At 40.7% G+C, this 19430-nt stretch overlaps 1 protein-coding gene across 8 annotated transcripts in view; it reads left to right on the top strand.

Moving 5' to 3' along the window:
* The window catches only part of grm5b (glutamate receptor, metabotropic 5b), an 81627-nt gene extending 70181 nt beyond the window's left edge, over positions 1-11446 (top strand). For all 8 annotated transcript variants that reach the window (XM_051958373.1, XM_051958367.1, XM_051958369.1 and 5 more), the window contains one exon: positions 933-11446. In XM_051958373.1, the coding sequence (XP_051814333.1) occupies positions 933-2001 (1069 nt within the window). In that variant the 3' untranslated portion in view covers positions 2002-11446. The remainder of the gene's footprint in view (positions 1-932) is intronic.
* The last annotated feature ends 7984 nt before the right edge of the window (positions 11447-19430 follow it).

Genomic DNA, 19430 nt, shown 5'->3' with positions numbered 1-19430 from the left:
ATCACAGTCTATGTTCATGTGGGTGTACGTGTTTCCAGGGTGACTGGAGTTTGTCTCATCCACAGCCACAGTAGTGTGAGATTTAATCAGGAGTTCCACTATAGATTAATCACATTAATTAACCTGACAAAAGAATGGGGGGGGGGGGGGGGGCAAGGGACAGAGTGCTGTGACTGATGTGAAGCAGAGAAAAGTGGAAAAATTGTGAGGGAACCTGACAAAGAAAAATGAAGAACAGACTGCTGGTTATATATAGGACACAAAATTAATTGTAATAAAATTACTCAGCACATTAAGTCAAACTGATTTCCCTGGCTGAGTCAAGTGTGCATTTTAATATGTTTGTATTTATTAATTAACGCTACTCATCAGGGTAACAAAATAGACTGAAAATATTGAACAGCATAATGAACTGACATTCACTGGAGAAACAAGTAACTTTACAATATTCATTTTGCTGTCTGCCTCAGTAAACAAGTAAATCATCAATCATTATAGTAAAAAACAGAATATGTGTATTTGAAATGTCATAAAATGTGAGTCAAAATTACTGCCACAGACAGAAAGTATCAAACTGTAAACTTGGACGTTGAGTGTATTTATAATTTGCACATTCAGCTGTCGGGCACAAAAAAGAGTCTAAAGTTGGAGGAAATGAAAGAAATGTTTAGACTCTAATGTTCAGTTCTCTTTTCTCCATTCAGACCTCCTTATGTCAAACTAAAGTCTGGATCGAAAAACAAACAACTAAAAAAAAATTAAAACCACCTTCTGGTGCATCTAAACTAAAAATGTTAAAAAGTGTTTGTACAATACAAATTGTGCAAAATGGATTCGATATCAGACTAACCAAGAAAGCTGACAGATCTACCTCCAAGCTCTAACACCCCTCCCCCTGTCTTTGCTTTATTTCCTTCCTTTCTGTTCTGCAGCTCCAACGGTAAATCAGTATCTTGGGCGCAGACCGAGCGCAGCAGTTCACGTGGCAACCACCTGTGGCAGCGACTCTCTTTCCACATCAAGAAGAAGGAGAACAATCAGACTGCTGTTATTAAGCCCTTTTCTAAAACCTCTGAGGAGCGTTACTGCGGTGGGGCTGACCTCCCTCCTCATGTCCCACTGCCCTCCCTCCCCTCCATGTCCTCCCTGCCCACTCATCGTGACAGCATTACCGACAAAACCCTGTACGAGCTCTCGGAAGCAGAGGAGCGCTACTCGATCACCTACCGGCCGCAGACGCCTTCACCGATCAGCACGGTCAGCCAGAGGATAGGTTTAGAGGAGCCTCAGATGGCCACGATTCCAAAGTATCCAAGCAGCATCTGCAGCGGCGGCAGCGGCAGCAGTTGTGGACCTCCCAGCAGCGGCTCTGTTGTGACTGGGAGTGACGGGCGTTTGGTTGCCGTGGACGATCGCCCAGGACACGCCCAGAGTTCACTGATGGATCAGATCAGTTGCGTGGTAAACCGCTTTACCGCCAACATTACCGAACTCAACAGCATGATGCTCTCGACCTCCCCGACGCACTCTCACAAACACACACCTCCATCTCCTCATGCAGCCGACCCCTACCTGTTGCCCCGCGAACTCCAGGTGCCCCCAACCCTCACCACCTACGCTGATGTCCAGCCTCTCCCCCCTCCTGTAGAGTCTAGCATGGGGGGCCGAGGTGGCTGCCCTGTTCACTCAATCCCTCATTCACCTTACCCCCTGCCACCCCCTCACCCCCAGAGCTCCCCCTCTCTCTCCCCTATGCGGGGAGGCCTGGTCACCTGCCTCGCGGACTCCCCACTGAGGAGGGCGGAGCTAGAAGAGGAGCTAATCGCCTTGACTCCTCCATCACCCTTCCGCGACTCTCTGGCGTCCAGCAGTGGCTCACCAGTCTCAGAGACGGGTCTGTGTCTCCCCCCTGTCCCCTCCCATCCTCCTCCTTCCCCACCTTCGCCCAGATACAGCAGACTGACACTCAGAAACTACAGCCAGAGTTCATCCTCACTGTGAGGCAGAGATGATGAGTTCAGAAATGTGAAGAGGAGCTCTCAAAAACAACACGTCGTACGGAGAAAAGACAAAGGACAGACTGAAATCCATTCATCCTTGCGTGGAATAGAAACCTGACGTTAAGTAGTAATGGAGGGCTGGTTGGTGAAGACACCAAGCTGTGTTTGTGTTTACATGTTCGCAGTGAGATGCAAGTATAAAGAACTTGCCCATCTCGTATTTTCTTAGTGCTGTCTCTGACGAATGAGGATTGAAAACTGCAAAAATGGCTACTGTAACTTTGAGGTGTTTTGTCGTCAGTAACACCAGAGATCATTCCTGAAGGTCTGAGGCCATGTATCATTTAGGTTCGGTTAGTGGCCTTAAGGTAACTCGGCTATCAACTAATTAGAGATTGTGAATGTGTGTTTGTGTGTGCGTGAGTGTATTCTAATGAAAGATGATGGCACCATGACAGCACTGAGTGTTGATGAGACTCCCACAGCCTGTCAGAACTGCACAGAGGCTATCAAGGGCACATATATATTTGCTCATAGACACACACACACACACACACACACTTAGAACCATATAAGTGTGAGCACACCCATACAAATATAACGTAAGGGAAAACACTGTAAATATGTGAGAAGTTATGGATTTTTCTTTGATGATAAAATCCAACATGCTTCTGACAAAAGTGCATTGCATTAAGAACAGTGGTAACATACTAAGGCAGTATGTTACTCTGACAAAAAGCATCTTTTTATTTATTCAGTTCTCCAATCTGATCCCACTACATCTCTTCCTTTTCCTCAGCCTCTTTTTGTCTTACAGCTTTTTTTTAAAAATCTTGCCAGTGTTTCAGTATTTTCTACTCTTCCAGTTAGTTTTCTTCAGAAGTTTGAATGTATATTTTCTACATGATTTCTGAAGCAGGTGGGACCAAACCTTTTGTAGCTTTCTGTCTGTCTGTCTGTGACCTCAGAGAGAAGGAGCGGAGGGATTGACAAGACCAGGCCTTGTTTTACCATAAACATCTTGGTCATTAAATCTTGTTCAGGTTAGGGTTATTGGCAGATATCTGACCTGGAGTCTTATTGTTAGCGTGTGACATTTAACAGTGCTTTTTGTAAGGCTTAGCTGGATGCCAGTCGTGACATTTTCTTTATACAATGTGTCAGCAGGACACAGTTACTCTGCTTCATCAAAGACAGTGCTTTGAATGCCATTAATTTGAATCACAGTTGTGTCCAAAGTTAGCAGACACAAACTGATAGATTCAAGCTGAGAGAGAAGCCTCCTCCTCAGCCTCGACGAGGATCATCTGTTACACAGGAGCTGTGACGTCTCAGCTTGTTTCAGACATCACAGGCACAACAACCAAAGATGTAAACAAAAATAAGAGCATTAAGTGAACTGTTTCTATGAAGTTTATTTTATCTGGAGAAAAACAGTCCATGCTGCTTTATTGCTTTGCTGTCAGTCACACAGGACCACGGTGCTAGACGGTAGATGATGACTGACATCTAGCATAGCTGGTCAAATTGTTAGTGATGTGAAGCCTTCCTTATTTTGGTAAATTTGCTGTCTTGTGGAGAGTTAGATGAGACGTTCACTACCACTCTCATATCTGTAGCCTAGCTTAGCTAGACTGTATTCCCGTTATAAGGGATATACGGGAATACGGTCTAGCCCTCCTCCATTGACACATTTTGACAGGTTTTCAAGCTCCGAGCAGATCAGACCGAACCAATCAGAGCACCAGAGTTAACGATGCGACCGCAACAGAGCGAGGTTTCTCTCGTGCGCTTTCCTCTGTTTTGCACGGGCTGAATTTGTCCTTAAAACCTCAACAAGAAGCAGCTCTTAAAGCTTTTCTTTTTAAAAATGATGTATTTTTAATTCCGGCAGGCTGTACGATAGAATGCGTAATGCTGCCCTCCACTGTTGAAAGGGAGAGCTTAGATTTTCCTCAGGACCCCTGTACGGCGAAGGAAGCTGTTAAAACTACAAAACATCATGGCGGAAAGGCAATTGTTAGGTCACTTAGTGATTGCGTCACACATGTGTTACGCTGATTGGCTCTCTCCAATTCAAGCTGTGATCGGTAGTCCCGCCTCTGGGCTAGATTTGGTTCAATGGAGCAGTTCCAGACTGACTTTATGTGTATTTGTAATACACAATATAAAGGCTGTCTGGTCCCCAGGCAATCATATCTGTCAGGTATATATATGATGTCTGATGATGTCTGTGCTAGTTGCCTGGCAACGTCATGACGATGACAGTATTTTTAGGAAGTCATGGCCAAATACATGTCTGTACATAAACTATGTCTGTCTGAGGAATGCTGGCTGTGTGTTTTTTCTACAGTGGTTTTTTTAAGCATTAAGCAAAACAGATTCTACATTTGAAATACTGTAGAGTTGCTGGAAGGCAGATTTTAGTTACAGCCAGGCAAACCTAACTGTCTTTATACTAAGCTAACTGGCTTCTGGTGGTAGCTTCATGTTGGTGGGACAGGCATGAGATTGGTATCAATATCCTCACCTCACTCTCAGCAGCAAGAAAATGATTCAGTGATTCAAAAAAATTTAAGTCCATGATGCTCTCTACACTGTAAGGTCTGACCGTATGTCATACCTATTGAATAGGAATAATATGTTATGAACGTGTGAACGTAACTAAAAGTGTTGAGCAGTAATAGTGTGCATATCAAGGCTTTTTGTAGGACTGTAGGGTGGAATATATCTGCCTAATGTTCAGTTCACCCAAATCAGTTCACCTAATTTGGGTGAACAGAACTGTAAAACCTAAAATATCACGTTTGGCGATATAAGATTTGGATATGCCTTTAAATGAAATGTAATTAACGGTGCCAACACAGAGTAGTACCAGGAGATGAAATGTGCCGATGAATGCATTCACTAAGATGCTTTTGAGAAATGGGGCCTTGGCTTTGCATCAGTTCCCTCCACGCAGGAAAACAAACTGAAGTCACATGGTTAGGATACTCAAGAAAGGCATTTGTACATTTGATTTGTTATCTCATTTACATATTTTACTAAACTAAAGCTAATTACTAGTTCCACAATCAAAAATCAGTGCTTCAGAGCGTTGCCTGTTTCTTGTTGTCCATCATGATCTCTATATTCTCTGCAGCATTGCATTCGTCTGCTGTGACAGCTGACTGATGCAGATGCAGTCCACAGTCAGATTTCTCCTTTTTAGTTTAGCATTTGTGCTCTGCAGTAGCCAGCAAGAACAAACTCAGACAGTGATTCTGTAAATAATAAGGGCATGCAAAGACAGTTCTGTTTTGTTTTCGATGAAAGTGAATTTATTTACATATCAACAAAGGTGAAAAAACAAAAAAAGAGATGTTTTTGAGCTATGTTATAACATACAGTACCAATATGTGTTACGACTACAGAAACTGTGTTACTACTCTGAATGTGTGAGTGACCATTCCTATTCAAATGTCTTGTAATTCAACAATATAATAATAATGAATAACAATATGATTATTGTGCCAAAGGGGTTAGGGAGGGCTTAGCTTAGTAGGTTGTGGGTAGATATGTGGTTTCATAAAAAAAAAGAAAAAAATGTAAATGTAAAGCTGTTTCTATTGTTTTGGATATTTTCTATATAAATATTCCACATTTTCCAGTGTAAAAGCAATATTATCCATATGTATACACATCTGGGGTTTCTTAAATCCTAATGTTTTAGATTGTCTTTTTTTTATTTTTATTTTTGTCTTTGAATGGCGGTTTGAGGATGGTGGGTAGATAATTTTTCTGAAGGTGTGATTCTTTATTCTTGCAATGTTATCTTCTTCGGCCTGTAGTTCTACTTTTTCTACTGAGTTTTCAAAGTTCAGTCTTCGATCTCAACATCCAAATAACTGATGGCATACATACCTAGCTAGAGGTAGGGTTAGGGTAAGGGTTAAATGTGTGTGTGTCATTATTATTACTATGATTATTTGTTTTTGCTGCTATTTTGTGGTGGTAAATTACCTGGTGTGGTGTCCTTAAACTAGCATGTCTCTGCAAGTCAGAGCAAGAGAATAAGCTTCATCTTGGGTCCCAAAGGGGGAAAAAAAGCAAAGTGGATACGAACAACATCTGAAGCAAAATCTGTGATAATTGCTCAGAGACTTTTGCTCATGTTAAGGATAAAAAATTTACACAGAAAATGACATGACTCAAGACATACAACAGTGACCATAATTGGTTCCTGTTCCTGTCTCAAAATGCTGTCGGTGCATCATTACCGCTACATCTGCTCATCTCGTTTTAATAATCCCTGCCCTGACCTCTTATCAAAAAATAAACCTGTGCTGTTGTTGCGATGTTGTTCGGGAGGAGCTGGCTTACGCGCTGCTGTCACTGACGGTGTTTATCCCGTGCTGAGAGAGTAACGAGGAGCTTGCTTCAGCACTTCAGCTGCGTGTTATCAGCCCCCCGGGTGAAGCTCGACAGTCATGTGCTGCCTCTGCAGAAAAAGACAGGATCAGCGTTCTCATCTAGTGCTTTCTTACTCTCTTAAAGGGCTCAGTTATGTGACATTATCTTACATTTAGATCTGGCATGACCAATATCAAATTTCCACTGAAAAGACAAGATACTGGTTGTAAGAGGATGCCATGAGCTTCATGAAACTGCAGGAAATTAGCAGAGAATCGAGCACGCGTTGACTTGTAAGCTTTATTCAAACTCACTGAGCTGCAGTTTCAGTGACTTATCTAGCTTTAACCTAGCATTTTAACAGATTTGATTATTTCAATCTCTTCAGCGTTCATGTGATTTTTCCTCCAGGTAAAGTCTGAAATTTCTACACATGCCATGACAAATAAGCACCCCTTTAAAGAAGTCCAACTATAGTATGCAGACAGGACATTTAGGTGACAAAATAATGCCATTGCCCCACAGTTTAGCCGTCCCTCAGGCATTACCAAATGCTGCTACTCCTATGAATCTAGGGTAATCTCGGTTTAATTGATATCTCCCTTTTTAGTCTAGCCAAAACACGATAATGACGGCGTTGATGGTGCTGGCTACAATCTTATCTCGTCATGAAGATGATCTCCTGATGATGTCTACCCAAAGTGCTGTTGACTGACTTTTTTTTTTTGGAAATGCACTCTAAAGTATTGGATTGATAATCGCTGTGCTCAAAAATACTTTTAATCCAGACATGCTCATCTGCTGATCAAGTTGAAAAAAGTCATTTATTTTATCAATTTTGCATTAAATATAAAACCAGTCTACGGGATCTCTTGTCTCTAATCCTTAAACCCTGGTTCAGAGCCAGATATACGTAATCCCGGTGCCGTGTCACGTGTTTCCTTACAGCTTTATTTATAACTGCATTGTAAACAAGCTTTTTTTTTTGGTTTATGTTGTGCTATGGGAGGCCTGTTCTGTGTAAGTGCTCGCTGCCCTGCTGGATTGCTGTTGAGCAAAACATAACTAGCTCTCTATCAGATCCAAGAGTGGCACTCTGAGGCTGAGCATTCAATTCTGTGTTCAGGAAGATGAGTTGAACCACAGGAACTTCTCCATTAGGGATCAATTCTCAGTTTGACAGGCAACAGAGCAGTCTCTCCCACTGCCTTGTCTGATTATTTGGTTGATTTGATGCCGAACAACGGAGCTATGTTTACTGTGTAAACATCACATAGATGCATGTGTCCACTGTCAGGGCAGCTTTGGAGAACTTTGTTTTGTGACCCTCTGTCAGGCTCTCACATAATTATTAGAAATAACTTGTCCTGGTGAACACCTTTGTGAGTGTAATCTGGTAAATGCCACACATTGTTTCTTAACAGTGTTGCTGAAATTAGCCAATCAAAAGAGGCTTCTGGGAACAAAAGAGAGGAGCTGAGTGGAGATCAGAGTTCTTGTGTATTCTGAGGCTGATCTCAACAAACTCCTCTCCCTTCTTTCTGCTGAGCATTAAAATGCTTCACATTTAGGTTAATGCTGTGTTTTGTTTTCTTGCACAGTAGCCAAAAACGAGTCAGTGCCTCATTTGTGGAGTTGCTTTGTTTAAGAGTTAGGTTGTTTTTATTAATTAATGCTATAAACCAGACAAAACATGTTGTAAAAAGCAGTATGAAAAGGAACTGATATTGGGAGAAACTCATCTGTAATATTTAGAAACGCCTGAATCACATTCTTTGGCCAATTAAGTTGAAGGATGATTTAGTGCAACAGGTTGCTTTTTCAGGATAAAGTAAAGGCATTTAGACTCTAAACTGTGCTGTACAAAACATTACAAGGTGCATATCAGTGTCCTGAATGTTGAGTTCTTTGGTGGAGGGTTGATAAATCCACTTTTGCTGCAGCCAGTTTAGTGAAACTCACAGCCTTGAAGATGACTGCTAGACATCTTAAAATTCATAAACAGTATATTTGTGAGTTTGTTTGAAGCTGTTGATTTGAATGTTGCTTTTTATAAGTGAGTAAAGGACATATGTGTTTTAATATGTTATTGCTTCCACAGCCAATAGGGTAAAGGGATTTTAGGTAATTAATGCAGAGAAGACAGGAGGAGGAGGATATGTTTCATAAGGTTAAGTTGTGTGTTATACTGATTAGAAATAAGAGAGGAGTTTGTGTATTTATGTGGCTTCAGGATTTGTTAGAAAGTGAAATAACTTAAGCAGATCTGTGTTGTTTTTAGGGTAATATTGTTTTACATACAGAGCAGTGTGTTGATGGTTTGTGAAAATATACTTAAACTAACTTCTCCAATCTTTCTATTTATACGAGAGTTCAACCAAACTGAACTGTTACGTTACAGCACATGAGGGATCCCTGCAGGGCATGATGGTATCAAAGAAACACCGATGTGGATGACGTACTCGGTATTTGCTGCGTGCTTTTTATGTTCCTCGTACGTTTAGATTACTGCTGTGGATGCAAACACAAGCAAAACCCTCAGTAATACCCCGACTTTAAATTCTGATGAGATTCTATTTTCAGCAGAGCGTTTGACAGTAGAGTGTTAATAAGAGATGAATGTTGCCTATAGACGTGATGTTTACATTCTTACTCACTTTGAGATAATCAGAACTATCTTGTTTAGTTACTGGCTTCAGATGTTGTGTCATTTTACAAGCTTACAAGCATGTTTTGTGTTTTTCTGGAACACTGAGGTGAATGATCCGAGCAGAAAAAAGAAACGAAAAAAAAACTTTCACTTTTTCTTGACAAAGGCAGCTCATCTGCATATAAATTAAGGCCCTGTGTTGTGTTCCAATTTCTTTACAACCCAGATTTATCAAAAGCCTAATTCAGCCGAGCTCATTGAAGCGACTACTTTTTGACAAAAAGAAAATAATGACAGGTAAATGTAATTAAAGAGGAGTGAAACGAGATCAGTTCTCTAGAGCGAGATTGTAGAATTTGTTATATTTTTGCTATATTCATTTAAAAATATTTATTCTCTCCAAGCAGAAAATGACTATTAATGAAAATTAAATTTATGATAAACACAGACTTATTTATTTATTTAAAAATAACAACAAAGTCGGGCTTAAATTGCAGCGCGTCCCCAGACTCCACTGGTGTTTCATCACAGTGTTGTTAACATGAGCTCCTCTACTCAGTGCCAACTTTCACATCTTTTTATTTCAAGTGCTACTGCTTCTTTTTTTTTTAACAAGGGTGGATAAACACTACTAAAATGTGACTACACTGCTTCTGTTTTCAATAATTCGAATCATAAATCCTTTCCTGAGCTGTCTACCAGTGCCAATATGATAAATGTGGTAGAGACAGCCTCTACAGGACATGTGGTAGTGTTCATCCTCCCGTTCGGACATTTGATTGTTGGTGAGTTATTTTTAATGAACATGATGGTTTTTTTTTTTTAAAGCTTTCCTGTTTTGTTTTTGCTTTTTCCTGATGTTCACAACTGTAGAATGTAATTTGATGCTATATATCGATGTGATGGAGGATAGTTTTATATTTGGATATTTGATTATTTATGAATATTTTCACTCAGCTTTGTAAAGTGTCAAATATGAGAATATATGGCTCTAGCTGTTTGGAAAATAGTTTGTTTTCAAGTGACTTTTTGGCGGGGGGGGGGGGGGGGGGGGTGTCTGAAGGGTGAGGTGAGGAGTTTGTCTACTTCAGCCAGATTTTGATTACTGATTGAGCCCACAAATGAGTTTTAGACTTGCCTCAAACAGAACAAACCCTGGATTCCACAGTGTTTGTTGCTGACACTGGAGCCTTGTTCACAGGCTTTTTGGAGGTTCCCAACAGACATGGAGCAGATTTGGCCAAAACAGAGTTCTTCTCATCTCCCAATTAACAAATCTTTATGTCCTCTTCCAAACTGGCCCACAGTCATTCGCATGAAGGCCTTTCTCTGAGTTGATCTGTGGCCACTGGGAACAGGAGAGAACAAAGAGAGTGTGTGTGTGTGTGTGTGTGGGGGGGGGTTAGGACGGGTTAGGTTAATAGGACGTTTCTTGTGTTTTTAATACAACTGCAGTATTTTTGTTTTACAGAGGAGCAAGAATTCTCGTACATGTTGTTTTGGGGCAATAAACGCACATTTAATAGATTATTAAAGTGTTTGTCAACAAGTCTACTTAGTTATCTTTAATAAAAAATCCCCTAAAATAGCAAATCTTTCACAATACTCATAAATATGTTCACATTGTGGGTGAACAGTGTTTTCAGAGTGCATGTCTTTGTTGGCCTCTCATTTGGCATTTTGCTCTGCTTCCTCTGTCCTTGCTTCGTTTCCTTACTTTTTATGTCGTATTAACAAATGAAAAGCGGGAATCTGCTGGGATCATAGGAGAAACACCAGCCTCCAGAAGCCTGTGCAAAAGGAAGAACAGTGAAGAAGTAGCAGTCAGAGAAGCAGGAGGCAGCTGTAGCATCCTGCACATCCTCATACCAGAAAAGTAACTCTGTGATTTTTTAAAATGTGTCGGGTAAAGGAACATGTGAATTCGGCCTTTTGTTGAGCCTGTCTCTTCTTGGCACAAACGCTGTGCTGCCACAGTACTTTGGCATTATCAGGTGGATTTTTAAAAGCCACCACACTTTGACTCACTGCAGTCAAACGCCCACCTGCTGGGCACCAAGAAAGAGCTAGAAGAGACCACTTAAAAAGAGGGGAAAAGAAGTCACAGAGTGTTCTTTAACTCTTAACTTACAGCTCTGAATCATGATGACACATGGTTGCTGTTTTTTTTTTTTTTTTAAACTGGGTTTGAACGCAGGTATTTTTGACAGTGTGGCAACCATTTATCAGCGCTATGGAGTCAGACAGGAGATGGGATGTGATGTGTGGGAAAAACTATCCAACAAAAAAGGGTTTCTTTTTTATGTTTGTTTTTTGTTGCCATTGATAATCATTGTGTAATTGTACGACAAAGTACCTTTGAATCATTATTGAAATCGTTATTAAAAAAAAACTATGACCTCCCTGTCTTTGTTTTTGTCAGCTTTTTAGTTAATTACCCCAAAGTGGGTTGTTGAAATTTTATACTGAACAAAAATATAAGCGCAATACAGTAACAAATATTTGTTGTTTCAACATGACATCTCTACAACAGAATGGAAAGCAACCAAGTACGCCCTGTCGTGTAAATGATGATAAGCAGTGATAATCGAGAATGGAGTCATAGACCAGAAATCTAGTAATGAGTGACACATCTACAGGGCATAGAGTTAATGAGGTTGGTGAAAGTTTTCCCAGCCTTCCTGAAGGGCTTGGCAAAGTTACCGAACATTTTTGAGGACACAATCACGTTGTGGGAAACGACGATCCAGAGCATCATGTGGCAAAGTTTCTGTCATACCATGATGTCTGAAACAGTTTTTGAGGGCAAATAGTGAAGTTCTGCACATTCGATCGTCTGGCTACAGCCATAAGTGACATGCCAGCAGCCTGTTCTCCTCTTTCTTTTGCCATCTGTGGCAGCGTCTCGTTTGAATAAAGCTGCCTTTTATAGTCGCTGGTCAAAGAGTGTCATTGTACTGGTTACACTATCTGATCATTGTCCTGTAACGCCACACCTGACTAGGGTGGTCGAGAATCCTTCACCAATTTTAACAGCTTACAAAGCTGTTTATGCACCAATTTAACCCCTTTTCTAACCGTCGCAATATAATCATGTTGTCAGAAAATGTCAGAAAAGACTATTTGCATGCTGTGTTTAGACTTGTTTTCAGCGTATCAAGTAAAGGTCTTCAATGCAACATTAACACTTAAAGGTCAGTGTGTGTGTTGGTGTGGATCAAGTAAACAAAGCTTCTTTTATAATTCAAAATCTTCTATAGGGCAACACCACTCTCTTCTATAGGTCACATAATATTTAAAGTGACAACAGGTTTAATCTAAAGGGACATTAAAATTAAAGATCTCAGGAAAAGGTGCATAGCCTATTGTAATGCAAATTAATAGTATGTCAGTACAGGGTTTTATTATTAGGGATATCTAGACACCACATGTTTGATGTAGATCTGGACTTTATGATGTGTATTGGATACCAGCCATATCCTAATCAACCCACAATAAATAGAGGTCTTTTATCAGTTTCATTGCAAAAATGTGGTGTTTCTGTTATCAGTAACAATTTATTCAGTCATGGTGAGCTGTCAGCTTACTTTTTAGTGCCACAGCAGTCCCTTGCCTATTGTTGTCTTACATAAAAAGTCCCCAAAGAGTTCCTTGCAGTGCGGGTTTAGTCTTTAAATCTGGGAAAAATAGAGCGCCAGTGTTGGATCAGTGCATCCAGCTTGTTATATGGGGCTGGTGCAGCCATGATTCTTTGTGAATTGTGGGACTGCTTTCATGTAATCCAAGATTTTTCCGCAGCCTCTCTCAATTAAAAAACAAATCGCAGTAATCATTGTTGAAAAATGTGAAAATAATTTGTAGAAATGGAAGAAAAAGCCGTCGTCCAAGCTCAGCGCTGAAGAGAAACAGGATCTTCACACCTTCACTTGTTACTCTGCATCCAGCAGTTGGACAAACCCCCAGTTTTATCGCCCACAGTAAATGAACTGAGCAGGCTGTGAGTCTCTGGCCTACATGTTGAACCCAGTCAGTGAAAGCTGCTAGACAGCACCTTGACAGTTTCTGTGATATTTGCTTCCCCCTTCATCTCCTTCAGTGTCACATGGCAGCCAGTACGGCAGAGTGACGTGACTCTGCTGTGAATCAGCTCCTCAAAAACATTTCATTCATTTTGCCAAGACATACAGGTCAAGACAATGAAATTACCCTGCCATCTTTCATTCTCTCTCCACGTCTCCCCCAGATCTCCGCAATTCACCCTCTTTTATTTCCCCTCTGTCACTCTTCCCTGCACACCTTTGCTTTCTTCCTCTCTTCGCCTTTCGGTACAGAAATTACTCTCTCCGAAATGAAATAGCCAAATTGTGGCAAATGGCAAACGCCTGGAATACTAAAAAGGGGGGGGGGGGGGGGGGGGGGGGATGCAGCAGGTTGAAATTTGCTTGTTTTTATGAATGGGGTAATTTGGACAGGGACATGTGTGTAATAATATATTCACCAGTTTTACTCAGTCATTGATGGGTTTGTTGAAGCATTGTGACTACATCAATATTTCCTTCAATAGTCTCCTGTGGGATGGTCATGTGTGTTTGTCTCTGGATAAATATGAAGTGATTTAATGGTCAGGGAATGTCTCAGTTGACTCTGCCTCTCAGGTTCCAATAACAGACGTTTCGCTCTTGCTACCAGTTTCTTGTGCCATCATCTAAGAAAACAGACCCCAGTGAAATAATTAATTGGTGTAACATTCAACTTAATGTGAAAATTAATCAACGAACCTGGTAGAAAAACAAATTATTTTGGAGAAAGGTGTTAAAACTAGGGATGCCTGATAACATCGGCCCACCGATATTATCGGACCGGTATTGGCATCAAAATGTATTATCGGTCAGTATCGTTATTGGTTGTTTTGCCTATCATGAAAACCGATAAAATAATGCCTGAATTTCATTGGCGTTTGACACAATTTGAAAAACAAAAACAAAAATTGGCTTTTTTCCATCACTTAAATTGAAGTAGTTGAAGTTTACATTTGGAAAGCCTTGTTGTATTTGAGAATGCATCCAGTGGAGCGTCACAATAACATGAGTCATGATGTGTTAATTCCACAACAGGAAATATGTGATGTTGCCTCAAGTTAGATAAATAGCCCGCATATATCAGTTGATATCGGAATCGGAAATTGAGAGTTGGACGATATCGGCATATTGGTTATTGGCAGAAAAGCCAATATCGGATGTCCCTAGTTAAAACAGTTCAAAAACAACATAAGAAAAAGCCAGGCATCTGACTGTGTCTAATATAAACTGGGACATAAAAACTCTGAGACCCCTGGTTTGATCTCTTTTGTATTAAAATGTACCTGAAGATGTTAAATATGTTAATGTGACCATCCAAACCCTTCAGTTCCCCCTTTCTCTTCTTTTCTCCTCCATAGCCCCATAGTCATTTTTGAAAAATTCTTTCAGCTTTCTTTTATTTCATTGTATTTCATATTGCTTTGACCACATTGTGCATTTTGCTGTATTGATGTGAGTAGAGCATTTTAAAACTTGTTCTGGAAAAGTCCTATACAACAAAATACAGATGTTATTTATATATATATATATATATATATATATATATATATATATATATATATATACATATACTGCTGTGAGGAGTGCTGGAAGTTTGGCGCCATCAGAAATACACTAAAAAGTACAAATACATCAATGCAGCAGGAGGATGCCACTAAAAAAGGGAAACAGGAGCGCGATCTTCAAACAGCACCAAACAACATACATTTAGTGTCATCAGTGTTGTTAATATGTAAATGGCATGTTGTGGGCTCAGTGTCGTCACTTGGGCCCTATAAATAACATCTGTGTGGGCGAGGGGTCTCACGACAGCATGTGGTTAACACTGTGTGTGTGTGTGTGTGTGTGTGTGTGTGTGTGTGTGTGTGTGTGTGTGTGTGTGTGTGTGTGTGTGTGTGTGTGTGTGTGTGTGTGTGTGTGCGGACATATCTTCTACACTCACATACACAGCATGCATGTGTGGACATGGACATACTGTATGTGTGAGGAAGGTGAAAACGTTTCACTCCACGCTGCTCGACTCGAATTCTTGCGTGTAGGTGTTTTCATATGGGTGAGGTAAGTGACCGTGGGGCCACTCTGGAGGACTTAATTTAAATGTGAAGCATGTAACATTAACTCCACCAGGCTGAAGTGGTCAACCCCACTCTGTGATTGAGAGGCTCCACCTACACCGTCAGTGTAACGACGTGCTGTTCTCGCATCCCCTTTTTCCTGCTGTGGATCGATCAGTGTGAGACGGAGAACACAGGTGAAGGTATTGATGTTGCTGCTGAGAGATGCTTTTAACACCTTCTTCAAATTCTCATAAAACTCCCACCAAATAGAACTACAACAATGATGCCAACACGAGCAACAGGAGGCACCTAATGGTTTTCAAACAGCATGTTCAAGGAAATTTAGTCAGAGCTACTTAGCAGCTTCAAACAGGACTCAACCCGTGTGAAGAGCAAACAGGTTCATAAATTACTGTTATTATTACACCTTCACTCAATTCCGTAGCTCATTCAGAGCTTATATTTGCATAAATGGAGTACTGACTTCTACAAAATAAGGGAAAGATCAGGTGGAATTAGTTGCTTTTAAGGAAGGGGGTGTTTTACATGGCAGGGAGTGAGGAACTCTGCAGGGAATACAAAGAAAGAGACTTATTGTGCCCAGATATATTACACCTATAAATGCACAAGCTCACACACAAGTACCTGAATAAAGGTGAGATTTTAAATGAGTAGCTGATTAATTATTTACATTTTTGAAGCAGATTCCCACAATGTATATGTGTGTTGGGGAGATATGCACAAGAATTTAAACAAAACAAAACTTCTCTTGACGCACTGAGCCCTTCTCTATCTACCTTTACATTTAATATGTATACTGTTATTGCATTACATTCACTCTGTTTGCCCCTCCAAGTGTCCCTGGTCCCAGAGCTGGATGCTTCAGATCTGCGGTTGATGTTCCACCAGCTGGTCCAGTCTCCATCATGTCCACTGTGGGATGCTGCTGCTGACCTTCCTCCAGCCCTCTGCTTCCAACTCCCCTTTTCCACCAGTCAACTCTGCATCGCCCTCACTATACTGTTATGCTAACTTACATACTGTTTGAATTTTACTGCTAGCTATACCGGGCTTTGCAAAAGTTCTGTTACATGGTTTCATGATCTTTAGAGACGTTTACATGTCGGAGTGAAAAATTCCATTAAATAAACTGAAAGTTCTACCTTATAGGCAGGTGTCCTTAATATAATTTTTTTCTCCGGTGAAGTTGTATCAAGATGGAAGTCAAAAGAGTTGAGATATCTGCTCTCCTTCATGCTGGCCACAACAAGTCTGACAGAGCCAAGCAGCTGAACATCAGCCGGATGACCGTCCACAGAGTCGCGGAGAGGCTGAAGAATGGTGAAGACCTTTCAGTGATCTATCAAGAATGGTGAAGACCTGAAAGATCTTTACCATTCTTTAGCCTCTCCGCAACTCTGTGGACGGTCATCCGGCTGATGTTCAGCACCAAGGAGAGCAGATATCTCAACTCTTGACTTCCATCTTGATACAACTTCACCGGAGAAAAAAATTTGTATTAAGGACACCTGCCTATAAGGTAGAACTTTCAGTTTATTTAATGGAATTTTTTACTCCGACATGTAAACGTCTCTAAAGATCATGAAACCGAGTGTAACAGAACTTTTGCAAAGCCCGGTATATGGAGTATGTTTAATGTCAGAGCCGTACATCATCAGAGTAAACTATGAGTCAGTTTTCAATGTTAGCTTATACTTTGTGTCACATATCCTGTCATACATGTATCCAAATGTGTGTTGTGTTTTCCTTGCTTTCCCACCCCTCCCTCTTCTCCCATCCCTCCCCCTTGCCCTCCTCTGTCCCTCTCAACCCCCCCGGCCAGCAGGCAGATGGGTCCCCCCTATATAGAGCCGGGTTCTGCTCGAGGTTTCTTCCCTGTTAAAAGGGTGTTTTCCTGCCACTGTCTCCTTTGGGCTTGCTCTGGGGGTCAGGCATATGGGTTCTGTAAAGCGTCTTGAGACTATTTGACTGTAATTGACGCTATATAAATAAAATTGAATTGAATTGAATTGAATTGAATTGAATTGAATTGAATTGAATTGAATTGAATTGAATTGAATTGAATTGAAGGCAAGTGTGAAAATGCAACAGCATAGGAGGGCATAAAAACCAAAAAGGCATGATGGAGGAGGGAAACATGGGATGGAAGGAGAGAAGAAACCAGGCAAGCAGGGAGCAAATCTGTGGGTGCCAATATAGCAGAACTCAAAGTCACTTGAGTTTTAATTTCCTGCCAGTGGAAGCGAGAACAATATCAAGATTGAAACACGACTTTAAATGAGTCACTCTCGGAGGCTCAGTGGGTTCAGACTGTTAACATTCGTAGCATCATCCCTGCTGCCTCTCTGCTCCTCGCTCCTCTATTTGTGTTACTGCATAACACACACACACACACACACACACACACACACACACACACACACACACACACACACGTCTATATGCACACACAGTCACATAAAGGAAGCGACTTAAACATGTGCCCACACACACACACACACACACACATTTCCACACAAACACGGTGTAATGGCACTAATGAGACTGCATGACTAATACCTCTTCAGTCCCTTCTTCAGATGAGTGCTTATTATGGTCTGTCAAGGAGATGAGTCAGTCTATGTCACGGTTACTATGGTGATCAAAGCCTCCAGCACTTCCTTTAAGTGCCCGCTGGCTAAAACGAGCTCTTTAACCCCTTTAACCACAGGCCTATCAGGATACAGTGACTCCCGCACAGCCATGCAAACAGGCCAGCTGAGTCTGTGACCTCCTGAGAGACAAGTGATGAGAAAATTCCACCACAGTGATTGTTAGAAGAAAACACATTATACACACAACAAAGAACCAAGTAACAGACTCAAAATTAGGGGTGAAAATGCACAGAGGACATTATTGTTCTTTTAACACAAACTAATGTGAATTGTCCCTTTTGTGGATAAGTGTATTATCGTTAATGGCATCTCCAGGCTCAAACTCAGATCACCTCTGGGTGATCCGTGAGCCTCTCTATGACAATAAACTGCTGCTCCACTCGCTGCAAGCTCCTAATGAGATATCATTCGGTCTTTCTGGCTCATCACACAAGTTATCACAGTCCCTGCTGATGTTTTTACTTTCACCAAATTAAAAATGCAGCGTCTTATTACCAAACGGTGTTTTGGAAACAGTTTTGTGAACTTTACCCGTCAGGTGATGCAGTCTTTTATTGCAGTAGCTCGGACCAGACGTGCTGCACTTGCTGCAACTATAAAACGTAACTAACCTTTTTCGTGGCAGAAATTTAAGCTTTGTACAAAATCACAACCTTGTTTAAGCTATTCTCTAACCTTATTCCATGCATAATCACCATTTATGCAGCAGTTTACCCATTGCCAAACATTGAATTCATAATTTGGAGTGCTCATTAGCAGCCTCACTGACTGACAGGTGTATGTAGTTTTGCATAGCTGCGGCTGCAGTTCCTTAAAATGCAACAAGCACTGTTGCATTGTAGGACTGAAAATTGACTGAAACTATATGGATGCCAGTTTTTTGTGTTTTGTTTTGGGAATACTTGATGGATGTCACGCATACATTTGAAAACTCTGGACACACTTACAGCTGTGTCAGTGGGCATTAGAACTGGCACTTCTTAAGTGAATCACATTCACTGTTTTTGATAACACCAAGCTGTGCCTGTTCTGTCATGACACACTGTGAGCTGTGGAGAACACATATAGTAGACTATATGAACAAACCATCAAAAGTCTATATAAAACTGAAGCATAGATATTAAAGAATGCATATCAGTGTAACTATTAATAAAGAAGTTGTCAAATTTTTTTTCTGAATCTTTACTTATTCTTATTTCTTTATTATTTATTGTGTCACTGTGAACAAACACACTATTTCTGGTTGCTGATATTTAATTAAAAATACTATCACAGCTAAAATAATTTGCCACAATAAAAGTGTACTTGAACACATTTTTAATAATCGCAGGCTACTGCCAGTAATTTCGGTCACACACGAAAGAAATATTAATAACATACAATATATTGTCCTTGCGTTTTCAAATAACCTTCGGCTTCTCGTTTCAGGTCTACTGCGCATGCTCCATTCAGCTAGCGGGTCATGTGACCAGGAAAACGAAACCAAAAAGGCGACAAAGGACTAAATTACGGTTGAGAGTAAAACGTTCACTGTCGTGTATTTCCTTGTTCGTTGATGTCAAGGTAGACCTTTTATT

This window comes from Acanthochromis polyacanthus, chromosome 13 (assembly GCF_021347895.1).
Source record: "Acanthochromis polyacanthus isolate Apoly-LR-REF ecotype Palm Island chromosome 13, KAUST_Apoly_ChrSc, whole genome shotgun sequence".
NCBI classification, from domain to species: Eukaryota; Metazoa; Chordata; class Actinopteri; family Pomacentridae; genus Acanthochromis; species Acanthochromis polyacanthus.
This window is presented reverse-complemented; position numbering and strand designations above follow the sequence as displayed.